Below are 23,280 nucleotides of genomic sequence, written 5' to 3'. Positions count from 1 at the left end.
GCTCGTAAGCTTACAGTCTATGAGGAAATAGAGGAGGCACAAAAGGTGAATTCTGATTCTATACATACCACATATGCCCTTGGAGAAAGCCACGGCGAAACGTGTCAGGGTGTCTTAGTGGTGATTCTTTAATATGTAGCAATGTGGCATAATTTGCTTATTGGCATTTGTTAGTTTAATTTTATTTTACTATCAGGTTAAAATATTTTTCACCTGATATATATTTATTATTTTTCATTTGCCATCTTATTTTCATCCACTCCACATTGCTACTATATTATGCCTTTGTCACCTTACCATGAATGTAGTTTCTACTATTTATTAGTTTGTATCACATTTAGTACATGATATATATTTTTATTATTCTCACTACTTTTTGATTAAAAATATATTCATTATTGTACACTGTCAATTTTTATGTTAATTATTAACATTTATTGTAGTCCAATACATATTGACAGTTATACATTTTGCTATTATAGTGGAACCTTGGTTAACGAGAACAATCTGTTCTGGGACTGTGCTTGTTAACCAAGTTACTCGTTGAGCAAAGCAAGATTTCCCATAGGAAATCATTGCAATGTAGACAATTCGTTCCACAACTTGTTAAATGTCCCATCCTGGTCCCCTATTGTGTCATTACACGCACGTATGTACGTACGTATTATGCTCACCTTACCTTCCGTTCCATCGCTGGCCTCCTGGAACTTGCAGTTCGCCAGTACAGGATGTGTATCGGGTAACCATCGTGACGAGGGAGGAACTTCCGCTGCCAGAGCGCTAATGTCAAAGGCAGGAAACTCTTGCATCTGATTGGTCAGTGTGCTGCCTTTGAGTAGCGGCTGACAGTGGAAGTTCCTCCCTCGTCGCGATGGTTGCCAATACACATCCTGTAGCGGCGAACTACAAGAACCCTGAGGCCGGCGATGGAATGGAAGGTACACATTATGCTCATCTTACCTTCCGTTCCATCGCCGGCCTCATGCATCTTGCAGTTCGCCGGTACAGGATGTGTATTGGGTAACCATCGCGATGAGGGAGGAACTGCCGCTGCCAGAGCAAGTTCCTCCCTCATCGCGATGGTTACCCGATACACATCCTGTACCGGTGAACTACAAGAACCATGAGGCCGGCGATGGAATGGAGGTAAGGTGAGCATAATGTGCGTGCGTGTGTGTTTGTGTGTGTCTTGTGTGTGCTTGTGTGTGTTTGTGTGGACTGCAAGAGCAGGTCAGAGCGCGGTGGATGGACGGAACCAGAAGAGTGTGCAGTGAGTATTTTGCTTGTACAGCAAAGCTTGCTCGTAAACTGAGTTACAAATTTACAGCAAGCTTTGCTCGTTAAGCGAAATACTCGCTAACTCGGCTACTCGTTAAGCGAGGTTCCACTGTATTAGATATTGTCATGTGCCACGTACTTATTTCTACATTTTATACTGCTGAGTATTTTTATATTTTGTTTTTTCTTGTAATAAAGATGAATTATGATTCAAATTTGATTTGATTTATTTCTAGGTAGTTTTATAGGTATTACTTTTCCACTAAGTAACTACCTGGTTGTTCTGTTGGTATTAAGTTCAGTTTCTTTGAGTAGGGGGTCCATATTGTAGGTTTTCAGTCCAGCCACTTTATTAAAGCACACTTAGAGGACCAACCACCAGGATTTTCATATATAAACTGAAACCATTGTTATACTAGCACTATTATGCTGATTCTATACATACCTTTGGTTAGTTGTGAGATCGGATGTATACTTTCGAAAATATAGGGAAGTAAAGTTTGTGAAATGCACTGTTATCTTAGGAGAGGTTCAACGGAATATCTAATAGATGGGTAGGGTTTTGCTAGTTATTCCGCCCCTGTCTGCCTGCCTGTCTTTCCTCCCCCGTGTCTTTCCTCCCCCGTGTCTTTCCTCCCCCGTGTCTTTCCTCCCCCGTGTCTTTCCTCCCCCGTGTCTTTCCTCCCCCGTGTCTTTCCTCCCCCGTGTCTTTCCTCCCCCGTGTCTTTCCTCCCCCGTGTCTTTCCTCCCCCGTGTCTTTCCTCCCCCGTGTCTTTCCTCCCCCGTGTCTTTCCTCCCCCGTGTCTTTCCTCCCCCGTGTCTTTCCTCCCCCGTGTCTTTCCTCCCCCGTGTCTTTCCTCCCCCGTGTCTTTCCTCCCCCGTGTCTTTCCTCCCCCGTGTCTTTCCTCCCCCGTGTCTTTCCTCCCCCGTGTCTTTCCTCCCCCGTGTCTTTCCTCCCCCGTGTCTTTCCTCCCCCGTGTCTTTCCTCCCCCGTGTCTTTCCTCCCCCGTGTCTTTCCTCCCCCGTGTCTTTCCTCCCCCGTGTCTTTCCTCCCCCGTGTCTTTCCTCCCCCGTGTCTTTCCTCCCCCGTGTCTTTCCTCCCCCGTGTCTTTCCTCCCCCGTGTCTTTCCTCCCCCGTGTCTTTCCTCCCCCGTGTCTTTCCTCCCCCGTGTCTTTCCTCCCCCGTGTCTTTCCTCCCCCTTCCTTCTCCTGTAATAACAGACGGAGAAGGAGGACTGGCAGTAAGTAGTTCCCAATTACATGTAGGGTATTGGCGTTCTCGGGAGATGTTGCACATCAAACTGTGTGCAGTGCTGTGCCATCGGTAAGCCAAACATCCGACCCCTCAATTTCCTTGACTCCCTCATACATGGCTCATGTTTAAGTGATTAATTTACTGTAGTAAAATGGTATCAGGTTTTTCATCATTACTATGATACAATAATCAAGCTCTTTAGATAGAACATAAAATGGATTTATTGGAACACAAGTTTAGAACACAAAAAAATGTAATTGTTAATGTGGAGTAAATAGGAAAAAAAAAACGTTTTCAGCTAAAATGTACTTTTGTGCAGTCTATGAATTTGTCCTGAGAAGCAGTTCTGAGATGATTGCAGGCACTCATTCCAGTGCCTTTCTCTTCTAATCTACAGAGGGGCTTCACTACTTATCATATGCATAAAGTGCAGCACAGATTCATCTCAACTAAAAGCCTAGATCCTGAGATCAGACATTTATAGGATATTTCGTAACTTTCCCAAATTCATATGGAAAAAAATACACATACTGCATTGAACTACGGCAAACAATTTATTATATATTTTAGGAGTCTGAGTCTGTCCATTTTATACGGACACTGACTCCATAACACTAACTGTGCTCCATTTTTTTTTATTAGCTGTTATAAAATTAAAAACTTGGGACTAAAAAAAGTGGTAAAAATGAAACTTAATTCTTTTTCACCACCCAATAGTATAAAATTCTGTGAGCAACATGTGGTGTCATCGTGCTCACTGCAACCCTAGATTAATTAATTGAAGAGCATAGTTTGTTACATGTGGTCACTTATTGGGGACTGCTTTTTTTTTAGCACCTCAGGGACTTTGCAAATGTGACATGGCACCCACAAACCATTCCAGCAAAATCTGCACTATAATATGGTGCTCCTTCCATTCTGCGCTTTGCATTGTGCCTGAAAAGTAGGTTTCAACTACATATGGGGTACTGGGAAACTGAGGAGAAATTGTGTAATGAATTGTACCTTTCGTTTTCTCCTATTACCCCTTTTGACAATTAAAACTGGGGCCAAAGCAACATTGTATGGGGAAAATGAGAATATTTCATTTACTCAAGCTAATGTTATAGATTTCTGTGACTCACCTGAGGGTGGAAAATGCTCACTACAACCCTAGATAAATATCTTGAGGTGTAGTTTGCAAAGTGGGGTCACTTTGTTGGGGTTTCTGATGTTTTGCCATGTTGGGAGCTCTTCAAATGTGACATGGCGTTTGCAATCTATTCTAGCCAAAATGTCGCTCCAATATTCAAATAGCGCTCTTTCCCTGCTGAACCCTGCCGTGCGCCCAAAAAATAGTTTTCCACCACATGTGGGGTATCTGTATATGCAGGAGAAATTGCAAAAGAAATTGTACAGTCCATTTTCTCCTTTTTAGCCTTATGAAAATTTTCATTTTTACGGCTCAATGTAAGAAAAAAAAAAATAAAAAAGAATAATCTGTTAATCACCTGTTGGTTCAAGGTGCTCAACATACCTCCACATTCCATGACAGGTGTAGTTTCCAAACTAAAGTAACTTGCCAGGTTTCCACTATTTTGGCACATAAGGGGGTCTGCAAATGCGACATGGTGTTTTATCTATTTCAGCCAAGTTTCTGTTCCAAAAGTCAAATGGCGCGCTGACCCTTCCAAGGTCTGCCGTGCATCCAAACAGTAGTTTTCCATCACTTATGTGGTATCTGTGTACTCAAGTGTAATTGAACAACAACTCTCCTGTTACCCTTATGACCATGTAAAATTTGAGGCTCGAAAAGTAAGATTTTTATGTTTTTTCTTCCTCATGGCTTTAACTCCTGTGAAGCACCTAAGGTGAAACTTCTTGAATGTGGTTTTGAGCAGTGTGGGGTGTGCAAGTTGTCTCTTTTGGGTATTTTCTGTCATATAGGCCTGTTAGTCACTTCAAATGGGATGTAGTCCCTCAAAATAATGGTTTTGTAAATTTGTTGAAAAATTAGAAATTGCTGATAAATTTTTAACCCTTCTAACTTCCTAACAAAAAATTTTTTTCAAATATTGCGCTGATGTAAAGTAGACATGTGGGAAATGTTATTCATTCACTATTTTCTGTGATATAACTCTCTAGCTTAAGGGCATAAAAATTCAAGTTTGAAATTTGCGAATTTTTTCCCAAAATTCTGATGTTTTTACAAATAAATATAAAAAAAATTTCAACCTAAAAACATCTGACTAAATTTACCAATAACATTAAGTACAATATGTTGCAAGAAACCATCTCTGAATCACCGGGATCCGTTGAAGTGTTCCAGAGTTATTAACCCATGAAGTGACACTGGTCAGAATTGTAAAATTCGGCACTGTTATGAAGGAGAAAACAGGCTTCAGCGATAAGGGGTTAAAAGGCTGATCCTAATCTGTGATTGACAGCGATCTCTGTTTGCGCAGACTTGACTTCTAAGCCCAGAATGTTAAGACATTTAATGAATAAAATACTAGTTATGCTGAATTGATTTCCGCAAAACAATATATAAATCAACCCTTCTTCTCTGGCTCTATAATATGCTGTCCATATATTGTACTTCATATCCAAGCTCAAATGTCTCCTTTAAGACAAAATGCAGTTCTTTTTTTTTTTTTTAATTTTATATTTATTTATTTTTTTTTTACTTATTTTAAGGCTTTTGTAAGTTGTACATGGCCATTAATAAGCGGCCTGAGCCTCCATTTTATGGCAAATTTAATCCCATATTCTTGGTTCTGTTCCAGGGTTGATTGCGGCTCCTAATTGTAGTGTTCAGGGCCCTTTTATGTGTATTGTTTGAAAGAAGAAAACAGGAAAACCTTGAATTGGGCTTCAAACAGCTACAATAATAATGATCTTCCATAATCTGGAATATTATAGGTTTAAGAAGCTGCTCAGACACTTGAAGTACTAAATTTCCTTCAGGACCCAGGAGCTGTCCAGATGATCAGTGGCTGCACTTACGAAGAGGCGCGCTCTCAATATATCACTAACCCTTATATAATGTCACACCTTCTCAGTCTCCTCCATCTATTACATATATTTCAGTTGGTGATTGAAGTTTAAGATTTAGAAATTTTTAGCATCATTTCTTAGAGGCGGAACTAAATAATTTTAGCTTATTTTAACTTATTTGCTCTTTTTTATATACATCCCTTATGTGATGCTCGAATTTCACTTGTTTAGCAGATAGTCCCTGTATGTGTATTGATGTCTGGTGAGCTTATGATGAATTTGTACTTTTACAGAGATGCTAATATCACTAGATTTTAGATACACCAGTTCTTCCCAAGCGAAGGAACATTACATATCTATCAACAACTTGTGACACCTTCTGTGTATCAGGAGTGTAGAGCAGCTGGTAAGGCCTAAGACACACGGCATAAAAATCGGTGCGAGTGGGATAAAACATCGCATTCCACTCGGACCAATATTAGCCTGTGTGTCAGCACACATGAGCGATTATTTTCTCAGCCCTAATCGAACCGAGAAAACAATCGCAGCATGCTGCGATTGTAATGAGAGACTTTCTCTCGCACCCATTCAAGTGTATGGGGCGAGAGAAGAATCGCACCGGTGTACCACGAGTGCAGGGCGAGAATGGCAATAGCCGGCTACGGAGGAGAGAGGGAGATAAATCCCTCCCCTCCGCAGTGCTGGCCCGCCCCCCGCAGCTGAGGTCCACTCGCACGGTCGGACCTCAGTCGTAGGGACACTCGCATGACACTCTGCTCTGCTGTACTGCCAGCGTGAGCCGAGTGTCATGCGAGGGAATCGCAGTAATCCCCGTGAGGCCACAGCCTTAAGAGTACAGTGTTTCCCACGAAAACATTGCTGTCTTTTTTATATATATATATATATATATATATATATATATATATATATATATATATATATATATATATATATATATAATTTTTTTTTTTTTTTTACCCCAAAAATGCACTAGGTATAATTTCTGGGGTAGGGCTTACTCTGATGGACACGCGGTTGGGGGAAATTACCCCACCCCCCTTTTAAAAAAAAAAAAAAAGTGATTACCCCCCCCCCCCCACCTTCGCAGGAGAATTATACCTACCAGACCCTGGGTGTCTGCGTCACTCCCAGGTCCTCCTGTGTTCTGCAGTGGGCGCTCCCACCATGTATGCTCCACGCGGTCCTCCCCTGTTTCTGGCTGATACTCACATACATCAGATTGCGTGCACACACACGTCTATCACCGTGTCCTCCATGCGTTCCACTACAGGTCCTCGCGCTCCACTGCACTGCTCCCAGGTTCACCTGCTAGCCTGAAGCAATTGGTACCGCCAGGTGTGTGTGTGTGTGTGTGTGTGTGTGTGCGCATTCCACTGCAGATCCTCCCATTTTGTGTCTGGTGAGTATTATTATGGGGTCTTCTCTCTTCTTTCTTCTGGGTTGCTGTCTATAATGAAGTGTCCTGCAGTATTCTTTAACTTTTTTAGCTGCACGGACACTTCATTTTTAAACCGCGACCAGGGCTTTTCAGAGAAGGGCTTAATTTAAACCTTACACCGAAAATGCTGAAAATTCCTGCTAGGGCTTATTTTCGGGGAAATACTGTAGCATTGGAAGACTCCTTTTTTTTTTTTATTTTTTTTACCTTACAACATCATTGTATGTTCGCATTATTAGAGATGAGTTAACCCAAACTCTAAAGTACCAAACACAGACTTTAAAAATAAAAAAAAAAGTTGGAGTTTGGGTGCTCTATGTATGCAAATGACTCGGTCGAGCATCAGGGTGCTCGGTACTCTCGTTAATGGCTCTCATTGGGGGTGAAAACAACATTTTCGGGTGTAGGGAGTCCCAAAAAAATAAAATACAAAAACAAAACCTGCCTTCCCCCTGAAAGGCTTTGTTTATGGCTGGCTGTATGTGGCAGATAGCCGAACTGCCAAATCATTGGCTTATGTGGAGTTTGTGCTCCAGAATGAAGTTCAGGTCCCGAGCTCAACTTTACCTACAGTTCGGCTGAACCTGGCGTACCAGAACTTCCACAGGTCTGCTACTTTTTAGTCATTATACATTTAAAGTGTCTCTGTCAAACAAAATAGAGGCACTTGGCAGACCATTGGCGTGGCACCTTCCCACCTACACTTGTTTTCCATCATGTCCACTCTTCTCTGGCTCTATAAAGCCAGAACTGTCAATCAAAGAAGAGTGATGGTGGAGATAGACCAGGTAAGTGGAAGGTGCACTTAAAGAAACTTTTTATCAGGTTTTTACTATATAAGCTGAAATCATCATGCTGCAAGGGTTAACACAGAAGGTTCAGGAATACCTGTTTTTTTTCAGTGTCGATCTTTTGTTTATTTGGTAAGTTTGTTTGTTTAAGTAGCAGTACCCTTATCACTACTGGACTAGTAACTTGCATGCATGGCAGTCCAGCATGCCCCCTGCTGTGATTGACACCCCACTGTTAATATACAATCTCTATTGGGAGCCTGGTGTGTGTGGGGACAGCCTTCTGGACGCTGCTATGTGACTAAACCTAAAAATTTAGATTGTGTCACAACTGCTGTTTCCAGTAATCCAAGTGGTACATTGTTAGATTCAGGGCCTCTTTGACTGCATCATTCTGTTCTCAGATGAGGTAGCAAAAACATGCTGACAGATTCCCTTTAAATGTTTGGCCTCACCAGAGGTGAACAAACTGCCTGTAGTTGTCGGCACATAACTACTGTACAAACCAGGCTCCCTTCGTAGGAAGAAATGCAGTCTCTTTGCATTGAATCTAATAAAGATCTCATTGATTCAGAATTGCTGTCTGTGGACGGTTTTAATTGTTCTGTTTAACATATAGATTATTTTCATTGGCATAAATATTTACATTAGTGATTAAATATTGTGTCTATTAATCAAGCTTACAAATATACTTTATTGGATAGTAGAAGCTTTTAGGTTTATCTATTTTTGACCAATTCTTCATTAAAATGGGAAACTGAGCCGTATTTAGAACAGAAATCTTTGCCTTTGCCGGCTGGATTATCCTTAGCCTGCCTTGTTTTGCATTGGGTTTCATTGCATGACGCAGTTAGGATTAAGTACTCGTCTTTTGGTTGTGCGTAAATTTCTCCAGCATATGCCCTAGAACATCTGGTCTACATCGGGAGACTTTATTTTCAGGCTTTGTATTCACATGTAATGTTCTCTTCTGAGTGGACACTTGTTTCAGAACTTGGGCATATTGAAAGATGAAAAGCTTCCAAGGCTGTTTAGAGTTTCTAATGCCGTGTCTTGTAAAACAAATCATCTGCCTAGGATGGTGAATTATTGCATCTTGATCTCAGTATATAAAATGTCAGTCTACGGTAGTGAATAATACATGAGTTCTATTATAAGGATTGATATAAGGCTGCTCTGTGCTCCTGAATAGCAGGTGAAATAACCTGATAAATGGAAAAGTAAATTCCTTCACACATTTTCTGAAGAATGATACCATAAGGCTGGTGTAAATGGCAGAATTGTTATGTTGTCATTGACTTCATTATGAACCTTTTTCGGTCACCTGAAACCTTGACCGTACATATGAGACAGCTGTTGGTCATGAATGTGGTCCCAGAAAAGGAGTAGGCTGCTATCAAACTCTTCTGCCGGCAACCTATCTCCGTAGAAGATGCCGGAAGGGTTGGGAGGCCCTCGAGTCCTAAACATTAGATGGTCATCTGGTCTTGCCAAAATTGACAGATTTGGTCAACAGTCTTCATACCACTCTAACCGGTTTAGTGTCCTAAAGCCAAATGTTCTTGGTTGATAAATGTTAATAATGGATGGTTTGAATCCTCTTTGGACAATCCAAAGTAAAGAGTAGTTTCAGCTCTCATATTTCTGAGAACCATTTTGTGGAGACAGACCGGACATACTTTTCATCTGGAGGCTGCATGAAAGCACAAACGTTTCTTTGATGGCCCCCAACTTGGAAGGCTCTGACCAATATATACAAAACTGTAATCCTATTTTGTTTAGAAATGATAGGACTATAATTGGTTAATTAGAGGCTGTTCTTCTAATACAGAAAAATGGCAAGTATGGTCAGAGGCTCACTTTTTTTTTTTATGTGAAATATATTTCAGATATTCCTGAAATTCCAGAGAGCATCTCATTTTGTAAAGAACTCCAAGTAGCTGATTTCAGTGGAAACCCACTCACAAGGTAAGCGCTCGTCACAGTATTTTAATTTACATAATTTTTGAAGAGAGATTACAAGTATGCCTTGTTTATGCATGTTAAAAACGTTAGAAGAACACAAAGCACCGAAAATTCACCTACATTTAACTTGCAACACATCCATCCTGTTATAAGGGGGGTTGAGAAAGCAGACCGCAACCAAGCACAGACAATTGCATGACCCAAAGTACACATTTTTCAGTTCTCGCAAATTGCACTTTTTTTAATTTGTGGCATAACACTGAAGGGAGTAGCGCTCAGTGACTACTGTGTTTGATCATTGGTTACATTGTACAATTAAATGTCATTGTCAAGCGATGGATACTGCAAACGAGGGGCACTACTTCATATCACTGAGTGACGGCAGCATGCTTACCTGACAGCAATTGGATCTGTATGTTCTGCCAGCAGACCCCCGGCTTTGTACTTTGCTGCGTAGTCCCTCTGAGCTCCCCGTCTCACTTTGTCTGGCACTGCTGCATGATGAAAGCTTGTACCTGATGGCTAGTTGTCAGTCTACTGCCCGAAGACAGGACATGCCACAGGGAGAACAGATCTAAATCAAGATTACACTTGCGGCAACATTTCCAAGACTAACCGCTGGAGCGCAAGCCAGAGAGCTGAATGTGAGGTGCACATTGGGGTCTGCTGCCTCTTTTTTGTTATGAGCTGATCGTACAAATCAGTGTTGTGCAGTTGTACATCACTTTGTTAGTGATCCGGATGGGTCTGACAATGTCTGACTACAGACTAGGAGACTAGGTGCTGGCACTTTTTATCAAGATTTTTACCTTGTTCAAAATTATTTTTATAGTGTGTCAAATTTAAAAATATTTTTACATCTTATGTTTGATGAAAAGATGTATTCCATAAATGAGCTGCTTTATGCAAAATTATATCCGGGAACTCTAGCACAGGGAAAATCTTAAAATATAACTTAATTGTAGCTCGTCAAAACTTATTCATGAGGTACAAAATTGCACCATAGACTACTGGCAGCCGAACCATTGTTTGGCTTCGAGCTAGCTAGCCTGACTTCTCCAGACCTTGAAGGATTTGTTCTGGCAAGCATTCTTGTGTTTAAAGCCTTTGGTGAGATCTTATCTCATTGAAAAGGATTAGTAGTGTAACATCAGATGTGCCAGATCCTTATTTCCATTCAGCATCATCTGTCAGGGAAGAGTCAGGAGGCCCCCATACACATTACACTGCCGGCCAACTTGCCCAATAACTGTGGGCTTCCCCGACGTTTGCCTAATGTGCTTTAGGGTCTTTACTTTATGTCACAAATGTGTGCCACAATTTTGGCTCATTTTTGGCAGTGTTCTGTATGTTGCGCCATGCTTTTCAGATAAGCCACGCCCTTTTCACAACTCCACACCCCTTAATTGGACAAGTTGTAAAAAGGATCTTAAGCACAAAAACGGATGAGACAAAAGATAACGTAGACAAGTAGAAAAAACAGACAAACAGGGCTGATGCGTTCACCTTTTAAGGTTGTGCACATCCCGCACAACCATAGCGAACAGCATTAAGGCTCTCCCTGTGCCTGAGCTGCTCCGACTGTTTGCGCACAGTCCGGAAAGGAGGATTTATTGGAAAAGAAAAAGCGCTTTTGTCTGGGCACCGCACCGGAAAAAAGCCACCGACAGGAGATTCACTTGAAGGTTTGAAATTGATCAATTGCCGATTAATTATATATTTGTCTTTTTAACTTTGTGCTTTAGTTTCTGAATTATTGTGATGCAATATCATCATTATGGGGCCTAGAATTTTATGTCTGTTGCTTCCTTCCTATGCAGCGCCCAGACAAAACCACTTTGTCCATAAGTCCTAAAGCGCATCAAGTCATTAAAGACATTAGAACTAATTGCACCAAAATTCTGATGCATTTTGCTTCATAAATATTCCTCATGATGTTAGAATAGATGTGTAATGTGAATGAAAGACAAAAGAAAAAAAAACTCTCGCAGTTCAGTAGTAGGACCTAAAATCAGTTTCTATAGTTCAAGCCATTGGGAACCGAGACTCCAATATTCTCCAAGGGAATATGTAGCTTGTCGAGCTGGTCTACCCCCCCCCCACCCCCTACATCCCTCCTCCCCACTCCTGGTCTAATAACTCTCCCAATGCTATTGGCTTATCACCTAGTGTTGTATCACCCGCATACCTCTTAGAATGGTTTAGACATCCTTGACAACATGGCGTGTTGTGTAGTAGCTCTATTTCCGTCAGTCATGTTAGAAATAGCTTCTGTTTTCATGTTCAGCTAGTCGCACGTCTACTTTCGAGATCTCCATCCCACATTGTGGCACTGAACCAACGTATCATTCTATGATATATCTCACGCAAGCGGTATTACAATATTGGAGAAGACACCAAAGTCTGAGTAGATGATTTTATCAAAGAGGAATGGTTACTTGTTAAGACTTCCCCCATGGTGCCCGATATTCTTTTGGATTGGGGCTCCGTTTCCGAGGACCCTACCTGGAAGATTCATGCCTTATCCAATACACTGACCTTTTCCCTACTGAATTAGTTTACTTTATACAACTGGGCAAGTTTCTATTTAAACATCAATGAAGACCTTTTGAATCATATATATGTGCCAAGACAATGATTGTAGCCGTAGAGACTTGTTTGTTCTAAGTGTTTTAGCTTTCTGTGCCATAATGTGCTGCTTCGAGGACTTGCTGATAAATGGCATGTATTTTCTTTCATGCAATCTAGGCTACCGGAGAGTTTTCCTGACCTAGAGAGCCTCACCTGCCTTTCCATTAATGATATCTCACTGCAGGCACTCCCTGAAAACATTGGAAAGTAAGTACTTCTGCTGTTTTGTGGCTGAGCAAGATAAGAGTTGGCAAGAAAAAATAATGGAAATGTTGACTATTTTTCCCTTTTAGCTCTTAATAAATGCACTTGTCATGAGATGGGTCTGAATGTGTTTTGTGGTGAAATCTACAAGTCTTCCCATATTGTATGTTTCTGGATACTGTGCTGCTGGCCCTACATAGAATAACCATGAGTTACGGGCGGCACGGTGGCTCAGTGGTTAGCACTGCAGTCTTGCAGCGCTGGGGTCCTGGGTTCAAATCCCACCAAGGGCACCATCTGCAAGGAGTTTGTATGTTCTCCCCGTGTTTGCGTGGGTTTCCTCCGGGTACTCCGGTTTCCTCCCACATTCCAAAGACATACAGATAGGGACTCTAGATTGTGAGCCCCAATGGGGACAGTGTTGCCAATGTATGTAAAGTGCTATGGAATTAATAGCGCTATATAAATGAATAAAATTATTATTATTAGTATGTAAATGTATGTGTTCCCTTGTCTTCTCCAAGGGAGAAGTGTGTGTGTATGAACTTCTGTGAAGTTGTTGTTTTGTGTGTTTTTTTTTTTTTGTTTTTTTTTTTTTGTTTTGTCTTTTTCTGATCGTGTATGGCTCTTTTGTCCATGTAGCATCTCACCCTCTCAGATAGGGCTTGTTTAGGTCTCGTGAGCTGAAGTAGCCGCATTATTTATGCCATAGCGTGGTTATTTTGACTTGTGCTCAAACCAGAAATTGTTGTACAAACAAAGAATTCTGTTGCATTGTGATTGTGTGAGTCTTACATTAAAAGATGTCTTTGGGTCTTCTCCCCAAGTACAGATTATATTAATGAAAACAGTGTCCTTTGCTCTTTCTATTGGCTTCCGCTGTTGCTCCTGGAGTCTATTGTCTACAGCGCTGACGTCATGTCGCCAGCATTGCAGCCAATAACTGAGCTCTGCGCGAGTTGATGGCACTCGGAACCGATGAGCTCACTGATTGTCTGCAGTGTAGATGACATGTCAGCGCTGCATACAATAACAGAAATCTGGAGCAGCAGTGGAGACTTAGGCCTAGACTCGAAGAATAGAGCACAATATTATTATTATTATTATTATTATTATTATTATTATATATTTTTTTTTTATAAAACAAACTGCAGTCAAGGAACAGGGGTTATCTGAAATTAAAAAACCCTTTAACACAACCCTTTGTCTTTTGGAAACTGAAGAGGACTGCTTAGCTTAAGTGCCCCATATCCTTATTTTGTTTTCAGTCCTAAGTGTTCCACTTATGATCTTCTGCGGTTGTCCTGCCTGTGCTCAGTCTGGGATGTTGGGTTTCGATTGTCTGGCCACCAGGAGTCGCATTGTCCATGTACCCAAAATATTACTAACATGTTAGGTTAGGTCGGGGATTGAACTCTATGGACTTAAGTGTACCTTCTACCTTAAACCCTATGAAACTATGCTATAATGGGCTTGGTTCATTGACCAGACTACTTTCATACAATTTTTTTATAAAGTTGTACGGTCGCATGGATCACTTAAATTGCAAGTAATTGACTATTTTTTTGGGCATATTTATTTTTTTCAGATGAGCGACATTACCAGTTGTGCTACAGTGTGTCCATTATCTATGTAACACAAGGTTTGAAGTATGAGATGCACTCGGCACAGGACGACTGTTCACACCAAGTCCTGGCGCTCGTGCATCATGGCGGGGCTAATCATTTAAATACACCTTCCCACTTGCAGGTTTTATATTGATCTCTGCCCTTCTCTGGCTCAATAAAGCCAGAGCTGTCAATCACAGCAGAGGGGAGGGTGGAGATTGAGGGAAAACAAGCAGGTGGAAAGGTGAATATAAAGGATTAGGCCCGCCATGATGCATGGGCACCTCATCCTGTGCTGCTAGAGCCCCTTCTAAAGAAGAATTGTTATTGGTTATCTTTCCATTCAAGGTGTAAGGGTCACCTGGAAACAACCAAGCACTCTATAAAGGCCACGTCTCACTAAGCAACATCGCTAGCAACATCGCTGCTGAGGCACAACTTTAGTGACGTAACAGCGATGGTGCAAGTGTTGTCGCTGTGGGTGACATCCAGCAACAACCTGGCCCCTGCTGTGAGGTCGTTGGTTGTTGCTGATTGTCCTGGACCATTTTTTAGTTGTTGCTCTCTGTCACACAGCGATGTGTGCTTCACAGCGAGAAAGCAACAACTGAATGTGCAGTGAACAGGGAGCCGGCTTCTGCGGACGCTGGTAACCAAGGTAAACATCGGGTAACCAAGAAGCCCTTTCCTTGGTTACCCGATATTTACCTTCGTTACCAGCGTCCGCCACTCTCACGCTGCGAGTGCCGGCTCCCTGCTCACTGCACACATAGCCAGACTACACATCGGGTTATTAACCCTATGTGTACTCTGGCTAGGAGTGCAGGGAGCCAGCGCTAAGCGGTGTGCGCTGGTAACCAAGGTAAATATCGGGTTGGTTACCAGATATTTACCTTAGTTACCAAGCGCAGCATCGCTTCCACGCGTCGCTGCTGGCTGGGGGCTGGTCACTGGTTGCTGGTGAGATCTGCCTGTGTGACTGCTCACCAGCAACCCGTGTAGCGACGCTCCAGCGATCCCTGCCAGGTCAGATTGCTGGTGGGATCGCTGGAGTGTCGCTTAGTGTGACGGTACCTTTAGACTGCCTCCTATCAGTTCTGTAGACGTTTAGTGGTGGGGCACCACACATGACCGATCAGCGTGGTCCTGAATGTCAGGATAAAAGGGGTGATGGGTGGGCTCCATGGGATCAAACACCCATCATCTATTCTGCAGATAATTAATCAATGCAGTAGTGGGGATAAATCCTGAATTGAATGCAAGACAGATTCCTTCTCCTTTTTGCTTTTAAAGCTCGATGTTAGTATTTCACGCTGCGTGTTTTTGTAATATTTCCGTACAAGACTTGTGATCCCTCTTCCCAGCCTATTAGGTGGTATTCTTATTGCAGAAGCTGTAGAGCAGCAGTTCAGTAGCGTTCTAGCTGGCAGATTTCAGGCTGCGCTGTGCCTATAGCCGGCTTAACGCAGATGTCTGACGCTTAGCGTTCAGTTGACAGATTTCTGTCCTGGTTGGTAGACACTTTAGCCTTCCTGTTATTGCTCTCAGCAAGGTTTTATTTTGCAGTAAATTTGAGAAAAAAAGAAAACTCCTTTTGCTGTGCTCTGTTTGTTTCCTTCCCAGGAAATATGACCAGAATAAAACTTGATATATGGGAGTTATGAAATAAAGAACAAAGGCTCCGATTTCATCATTTGCAGTGTTTTTCAAATCCTTTTCCATCTCGTGGTATTCCTTCCTGTTTTCTACTGCAAATTCTTCAAAATAGCGCATGTGTGGTCATGAAATATGTGCAAAATTTTAAAATGGTCCCTGTTTCTTTCTTTAAATGGTCATTATTTATTTATTTTTTTTTCATTTAAGGGAATCTGTCACCCGATTTTTGCTCCCCCATCTGAGAGCAGAACAATGTAGAGACCCTGATTCCAGTGATGAATTGTTTGCTGTCATTTTGATAAAATCACTTTTTCTCTGCTGCAGATCTTGCAGTTATACAGAGCTCATGAATATGCTGGACTACCTGACAGCAAGCCAAGTAGTCCTCTAATGATAATCTACTGCTGATTAATCAGTGATATTCTCAAAACTACACTATGCAGCTCAGTAAGTGTCATCGCTAGAGTCAGGTTCTCTGCCTTTACATTATGCTGCTCTCAGATTAGGTGGCAAAAATCTGGTGACAGATTCCCTTTAGGGTGTTAAACAGCAGAGATCAGAGCTGGGCTCTGCTGTTAGGCTATGTGCCCACAAGGGAAAGTGTCCTGAGGATCTATCCGCAGGAGCTCCTAGAAAACCGCAGCTCAACTTTGTCTGTTTTAATGCTGCGGATGTATTTCGTTATGTCCTGCGGATATGCAGCGGGCTTTCTGCATTGAGAAAACAGTACCATGGCTTTGGCACTGCATACTTAATGCAGAACAAGTGCTGGAGTGATCGGTGAGTTCATACTTGCCTCCATCACGCAGCACTTCACTCTCCGGCCGTGTATGCACATTGCAGGAGAAGGCGGGTGGGCCTGCACTAGCTCCGGCTGTCACATGACCAGAGCTCGTGCAGGCCCGCCCACCTCCTGATCCTGGCTCCACCGCACTCCTCTGCATCGGAGGAAGTGACTCCGGTGTCTTCTATCAAGGTAGGCAAGTATGGGATCGTGTGGGGAAAATCCGCAAGAATAATTGACATGCTGCAGATTTTCTGCAGGGATATCCGCATTATTTCCGCTGCAGAAAAAACGCAGCATGGGCACAGCACTTCCCAAATGCCATAGAAATGACTGGGGACTCTGTACTGCGGATTTTTGAGAAATACGCGGAATTTCCTCGATTTAGAATTGCGGCAAGTTCCGCAAATATTCCGCAGCATGGGCACATAGCCTTAGAGCTGCATGCTAGCTGTATAACGCAGCAGGCATCTTCTGTGTGCGGAGTTGGCTCAGCTGCTGAGCCCGTTCCATACACATTGAGTGCTGGTTTATGTCGCACATTAATGAAATGCTTAAAGTAAGAAAAAAAAAGCTGCTACTATTTGTGCTGGAAAAGTCCACAATTTGTTTTAACACTAGAAGTCCCAGAGAGGGGTCATTTAACATTTCTACCTTTGGAACCCAGAGACGGGTCGAATGACCTGAAGGATTTTAGCTAACATCCTATAATCACCGTCTTTTGTTCTGTAATTAAGGCCATTACGGTCGCACCACAGGACGTTGTTGTTTTCCATTTGAGTTTAGCCATTTAGTTTCTAGTTAGTTAGGTCAGTTTGGACTAATGGTCATTTGACCCTCTTTCAGGACTTCAGGGGGGAGCTCGAAATTTCTGGGACTTCTAGTGTTAAAGGGTTGTACAGAATTTGAAAAACATGATTGCCTTCTACAAACAGGTCCACATCTGTCCCAGACTCCTAGGCCGTGTCTGGTACTGCGGGTTGGCTACACTATAATATCACAACCTGTGCTGTGTTTTCCTAATCCTGGACGACCATTTCAAAACTTGTCTTTTAGGCTCTGTGCACACTAGGCGTTTTTACCTGCGGTTTTACTGCAGAAATTTCTTGTGAAATCTTTGAAATCTTTCTGGAGACATTTCCCAGCAAAACCTATGGGGAAAAAAATAGCTGTGCGCTCACTGCGTTTTTTTTCTTCTCAAAATTCTTTCTGAAGAATTTCTTGAGAAAATTTCTTGAGAAAATGTGCATGTCACTTCTTTTCCGCAGGTACCCGCGGAATACCCCCGGTATTTCACTCCATTCACTGTAATGTAATCGCGAAATACCGGGGGTATACCGCAGGTAGCAAATAATGTGCGGTATACCCTCGGTATAGCCACGATTTACCTGCGGTAATGTTCATCGCTGCCTGCGGTTTTGCAGGAAGCGATGTCATTATGCCAGGAAGAGGAAGCGGAGCAGAGTAAACACACACGTCACACTCCCTGGACGCCGCACGGAAGCACTTCCGTGTGACCTCCAGGTGCCCGTGCAGTCTGTGTCCCGCTCCAGCCCCGCCACTGCCTGCACTGCTGTGTGTCAGTGTCTGCCCGCAGTATCAGCAGCATGTCACGCTGCAGTGCTGGCAGACACTGACACACAGCAGTGCGTGCAGCTGCGGAGATGCTGAGCGCTGCTGTCAGGAGGTGAGATGAGATCATTACCTGCTGTGACCATCTCCTGCCTCCTGACGTCACCGCGGTCACTGCTGTCTATGCCCGTCTCGCAAGCGGCCCGAGACTGTCACTAGCGGTGACGTCACGGGCTCTCGCGATACTGCTGACAACGTGGCGGTCATGGAAGTCAGTGACAGCGCTGACGTCGGCAGTACAGGAGATGATCACAGCAGGTAATGATCTCATCTATCCTCTTGACAGCAGCGCTCGTCATCCCCTGCAGTGACCTGGGCTATTGATGTTAGCTCAGGTCACTGCATTGCTCTCCCAGCCAATGGGGAACATTCTGTTCTTCATTGACTGGGACAGTGACTATGGTATGGATCGCCGTGGGACCCCATCCTTATTACATTACGCTGGACGTGGAATTGATTCTTCTTTTCAATAAATTGGTGAAAGAGGGAATGTTTTGGGTAGTGTTTTTTCAAATAAAACTTTTTTTGTTGTCTATTTTTTATTTCTTACTGACTGGGTTGGTGATGTCAGGTATCTGATAGACGCGTGACATCACTAATCCCAGGGCTTGATGCCAGGTGACATTACACATCTGGCATCAACCCCATATATTACCTCGTTTGCCAACGCACCAGGGCAACGGGATGAGTTGGGGTGAAGCGCCAGGATTGGCACGTCTAATGGATGTGCCACTTCTGGGGTGGCTGCTGCCTGCTATTTATAAGCTGGGGAGTGTCCAATAACAGTGGACCTCCCTAGTCTGAGAATACCAGACCACAACTGTCTGCTTTACCTTGGCTGGTGATCCAATTTGGGGGTTACCCCATGTTTTTTGTTTTAAATTATTTATTTAATGTAAAATAACAGCGTGGGGTGCCCTCTGTTTCGGATTACCAGCCAAGGTAAAGCTGCCAACTGTGGTTTGCAGGCTGAAGCCGTCTGCTTTACCCTAGCTGGCTACAAAAGATGGGGGGACCTCACGTCGGTTTTTTTTTTTTTAATTATTTATTTATTTTATGGCTAATTACAAGGCTAGGCACCCTTCAGTGCCACATGAAAGTCACTAAAGGGTGCCAGCTTAGAATATGCAGGGGGTGGGACATTATATAAGTCTTTCTCATCTATCTATCTATCTATCTATCCATCTTTCCCTCTATCCATTATCTGTCTGTCTATTGATTATCTATATTATTTATTGCAGTTACAGCATAAAAAAACCGTAGGGACCAACCTGCGGGGAAAAACGCATGCGTTTTTCCCGCGGTTTTGGTGCGGTTTTTTACCTCAGGTGCGGTAATCTTCAACTCCCAGAAGTTTCTCAAGAAATTTTCTTGAGAAAAATCACTTTTCTAGTGCGCACATAGCCTTAGCGTTTTCAGTCCCTTTTTTTTTTTTTAACTTTCAAATAGAGAAAAATCCCATTTAATTTCCCACGGTCTTTACCATATAGTTATACAATGTGCGGCTCGTCCACTTTCCTAACAGAGCAATGTCATTGCTAAGCACTGACTGAAGATAAAGAAATAACTACCAACATGCTTGTCATTTTTCCCTGTACTTTACCCATGTAAATACCTATATATAACCCTGCACGCGTTTCCAGCCTGGTATCTGCAGCCTGTGCCCATGTACTCTATCAGGAATGGGAGGCATTGTTGCTGCCCACACAGTGTACTGGCATCTGAATAGCACATCTTTGTCTCGTGTGCACATTTTTGTCATATTTTTGCTACTCGCAGGATTTATTCCTTGTCCTAAAAGGCGAGGTTAGAAAAGATTAATGAAGATTATACCTTTTTGGGATAACGTCTGTCTCTTTGTGCTCCATTTAGCCCTAAATAAAGCCTCATAAAATCAGGATGTTACTATGGTGACGTTAACAAAAGCTTAGCATATGAAGTAAAGGCGCGGCTTACTGACATCTATGATGGCTAGTAGGCGCGAGCTGGCAATTTCAAGTATAGAAAATCGTCCATTTGTATTATCTCAGAGTTTTTCCACTGTATTCTATTACATTCATCATTGTGGAAAAGCAAAAAGAAAATACCAGGAGCTGTCCAATTTACTGTGATTATACAAGCCGGAAATAGCATGTTGGTTTTGGAAATGTGTACAAAAGATAAAGAACCTTTTGTTTTTAATGCCAGCGATGTAACAAATGATCCGATGGTATTCCGGCTATTTTCAGTCCTGGCCTGAACAAACACCACATTTCTCCGGAGCGAGTCAGTTACGTATTCAGCACAACAGCCACCTTTTAGAGTCCCCCCCCCCATGCTGACAAGCATTGTAGCCTGCTGAGTACACATGGTAGCCCATGGATGGAAATGCAGATTATGGCCCACTGCCTTGCTTTATATCCAAATTCTAACCTGCTCACAAAAAAACATTTTGGGTAATAGGTATAAACTAAGCATTTTCCTATAGTGCAGTTCCCTAATACATCAATACAAATGAATGAGCCTTCACTTTCGAAGAGCAATGTCCTTTTCTGAGCTGTAATATTATAGGAATTCTCCAATAGAGCCAATATTTATCACCTATGTACTGTATAGGTAATAATGGGTAATGTCTGATCGCTTGGGGCTCCACAGTTGGGCCACCTAGCAATCGCTAAGGCCGGTTTCACACATCTGGCATTTCGCTGCTTTGCCGGATCCGTCACACTCCAGTACAGTGCAATACAGTACAATGGCATCATGGCAAGCTCCGGTCTTGTGCTCCGGTCACATGACAGCATGTGACCAGAGCTTGCCATTGTACTGTATTGCACTGCGTGCCGGATCCGACAAAGTGGCGAAATGCCAGATGTGTGAAACCGGCCTAAGTTGGAACCTGTGAGGTTTATATTTTCATTCCTATCTGAAGACATCTTGTCATAGGGCAAGAGCTGCTCAGCCGCTAGCTTTGTAGAGGACGATTCAGATTAACTTCAGAGTTCAGTGGCTAGTACTACTTCGTGATGAACCACTATTTTGGTATGCTGTGTCATACTAAGGTTGTCGGACACTGGCCAGGTCCACCTACTAGACACCTAGGCATAGGAAAGATCAACTATCAAACGCTCAGCTCATCTTTTTCTATAACTTAACATGCTGTATGCGGATCAGATACTACAATGAATGTGAGATTCCCTAGGAGCAATTATTTTTACTAGTTTATTGAAGGGATATTGCTAAATTGTCTCTTGAGCAGCTGAGAGCTATGCAGTCTCCTTACAATTTCCTTACTTCCTGGTTTCTGGCAGGGCGAGCGCTCCTTGAGGCTAGAATCACACTTGAATATGACTCGCACATCACATCGTCCGGAGTGGCCTGCTTCTCTCCTGACAGAAGGGGGTCAGCTTCTTATATTTTTATGCAGCTGACACTCTCCTGTCAGGAGAGAAGCCAGCCGGCCCGGGGCACTGTGATCCTCAAGTGCATCACACGCAAGTGTGACTCCAGCGTGAGTGACCGTTCTGTAGAATATCACAGCTGTAGTATTAGTAAAACAATAATGCTCAGGACAAGTTCTGCTGGAGCACATTAAGGGGCACTTTGCACACTGCGACATCGCAGGTGCGATGTCGGTGGGGTCAAATTGAAAATGACGCACTTCCGGCATCGCATGCGACATCGCAGTGTGTAAAGGCTGGATGATACGATTAACGAGCGCAAAAGCGTCGTAATCGTATCATCGGTACAGCGTCGGCGTAATCCATAATTACGCTGACGCAATGGTCCGATGTTGTTCCTCGCTCCTGCGGCAGCACACATCGCTGTGTGTGAAGTCGCAGGAGCGAGGAACGTCTCCTACCGGCCTCACTGCGGCTTCCGTAGGATATGCGGAAGGAAGGAGGTGGGCAGGATGTTTACATCCTGCTCATCTCCGCCCCTCCGCTCTGATTGGCCGCCTGCCGTGTGACGTCGCAGTGACGCCGCACGACCCGCCCCCTTAACAAGGAGGCGGGTCGCCGGCCACAGGGACGTCGCACGGCAGGTGAGTGTGTGTGTGAAGCTGGCGTAGCGATAACTTTCGCTACGCCAGCTATCACCACATATCGCTGCTGCGACGGGGGCGGGCACTATCGCACTCGGCATCGCAGCATCGGCCTGCGATGTCGTAGTGTGCAAAGCCCGCCTAAGTCATTAGTGGTTTGTTCTGTAGTCTACACTGCTATCACTATATTTACATATAGAGATAACTGCATTTGAACAAATGCACATCTGTGGAAAGTGAGAGCCATGATTAGGAGACCTGCCCTGCAACTTGTCAGGAGGTCAGGGAAGGGGTGAGCAAGGTGAGCAGCTAACTGCTCTATAGAAATTAATGGGCTGCAGAGAGATGGCTGGGATAGTAAGGGTAAATGCCTCTTTTAGGCTATGTTCACACACCGCATCTATTCTAATAAAAAAGATGCAGCATTTTTTACCACAAAAAATGCACCCGCGGCAAAAACACATGCGTTTTTGCTGCATTTTTACGGCATTTTGTCCAGTGCGTTTAAGTCAAATCTATTGACTGGAAGGGCTCAAAAGTGCTGAAAAAGCACAAAAAGAATTGACATGCTGCATTTATAAAAACACAGCCAAAAGAACATGCACACTGTAGACAGCAAAATAGAAATCTCATAGGCTTTGCTGGGAGAAGGAAATGCACGCATTTAGGTGCATCTTTGTGACCTCAAAAATGCACCAAAAAACACAGTAAAAGATGCAGTGTGTGAACATAGCCTTAGAATGTAGTACTGCTTTCTCTCAGCTAGGGTCTGAGCAGAGACTTGTGGTTTCCATGGAATCAAACGATTCACTATAAAAGATAAAAGCTCTCATTGCAGGAGAATGACAATAGAAGAAAAAGCAATTCAAATGAAATAATCTTTTTATAATGTTTAATGAAGTAAAGCAATTTAATAACTTTAGAGTTCCCCTTTTAGAAAAAGCAATGACTTGTCTGGTACAGCTTCAGTCTATATTTTGAACTTTGCAACCTTCCTTGAAATTGTATATGAATAACCAAT

The 23,280-nt window shown here is 43.0% G+C and overlaps 1 protein-coding gene across 1 annotated transcript in view; it reads left to right on the top strand.

The window, feature by feature from the left end:
* The window catches only part of LRRC1 (leucine rich repeat containing 1), a 222,710-nt gene that overhangs the window by 115,023 nt on the left and 84,407 nt on the right, over positions 1 to 23,280 (top strand). Inside the window, exons 3-4 of the mRNA XM_075340301.1 lie at positions 9,649 to 9,727; positions 12,473 to 12,562. Coding sequence (XP_075196416.1) covers positions 9,649 to 9,727; positions 12,473 to 12,562 — 169 coding nt within the window. The remainder of the gene's footprint in view (positions 1 to 9,648; positions 9,728 to 12,472; positions 12,563 to 23,280) is intronic.

This window comes from Anomaloglossus baeobatrachus, chromosome 3 (genome assembly GCF_048569485.1).
Source record: "Anomaloglossus baeobatrachus isolate aAnoBae1 chromosome 3, aAnoBae1.hap1, whole genome shotgun sequence".
NCBI lineage: Eukaryota > Metazoa > Chordata > Amphibia > Anura > Aromobatidae > Anomaloglossus > Anomaloglossus baeobatrachus.
This window is presented reverse-complemented; position numbering and strand designations above follow the sequence as displayed.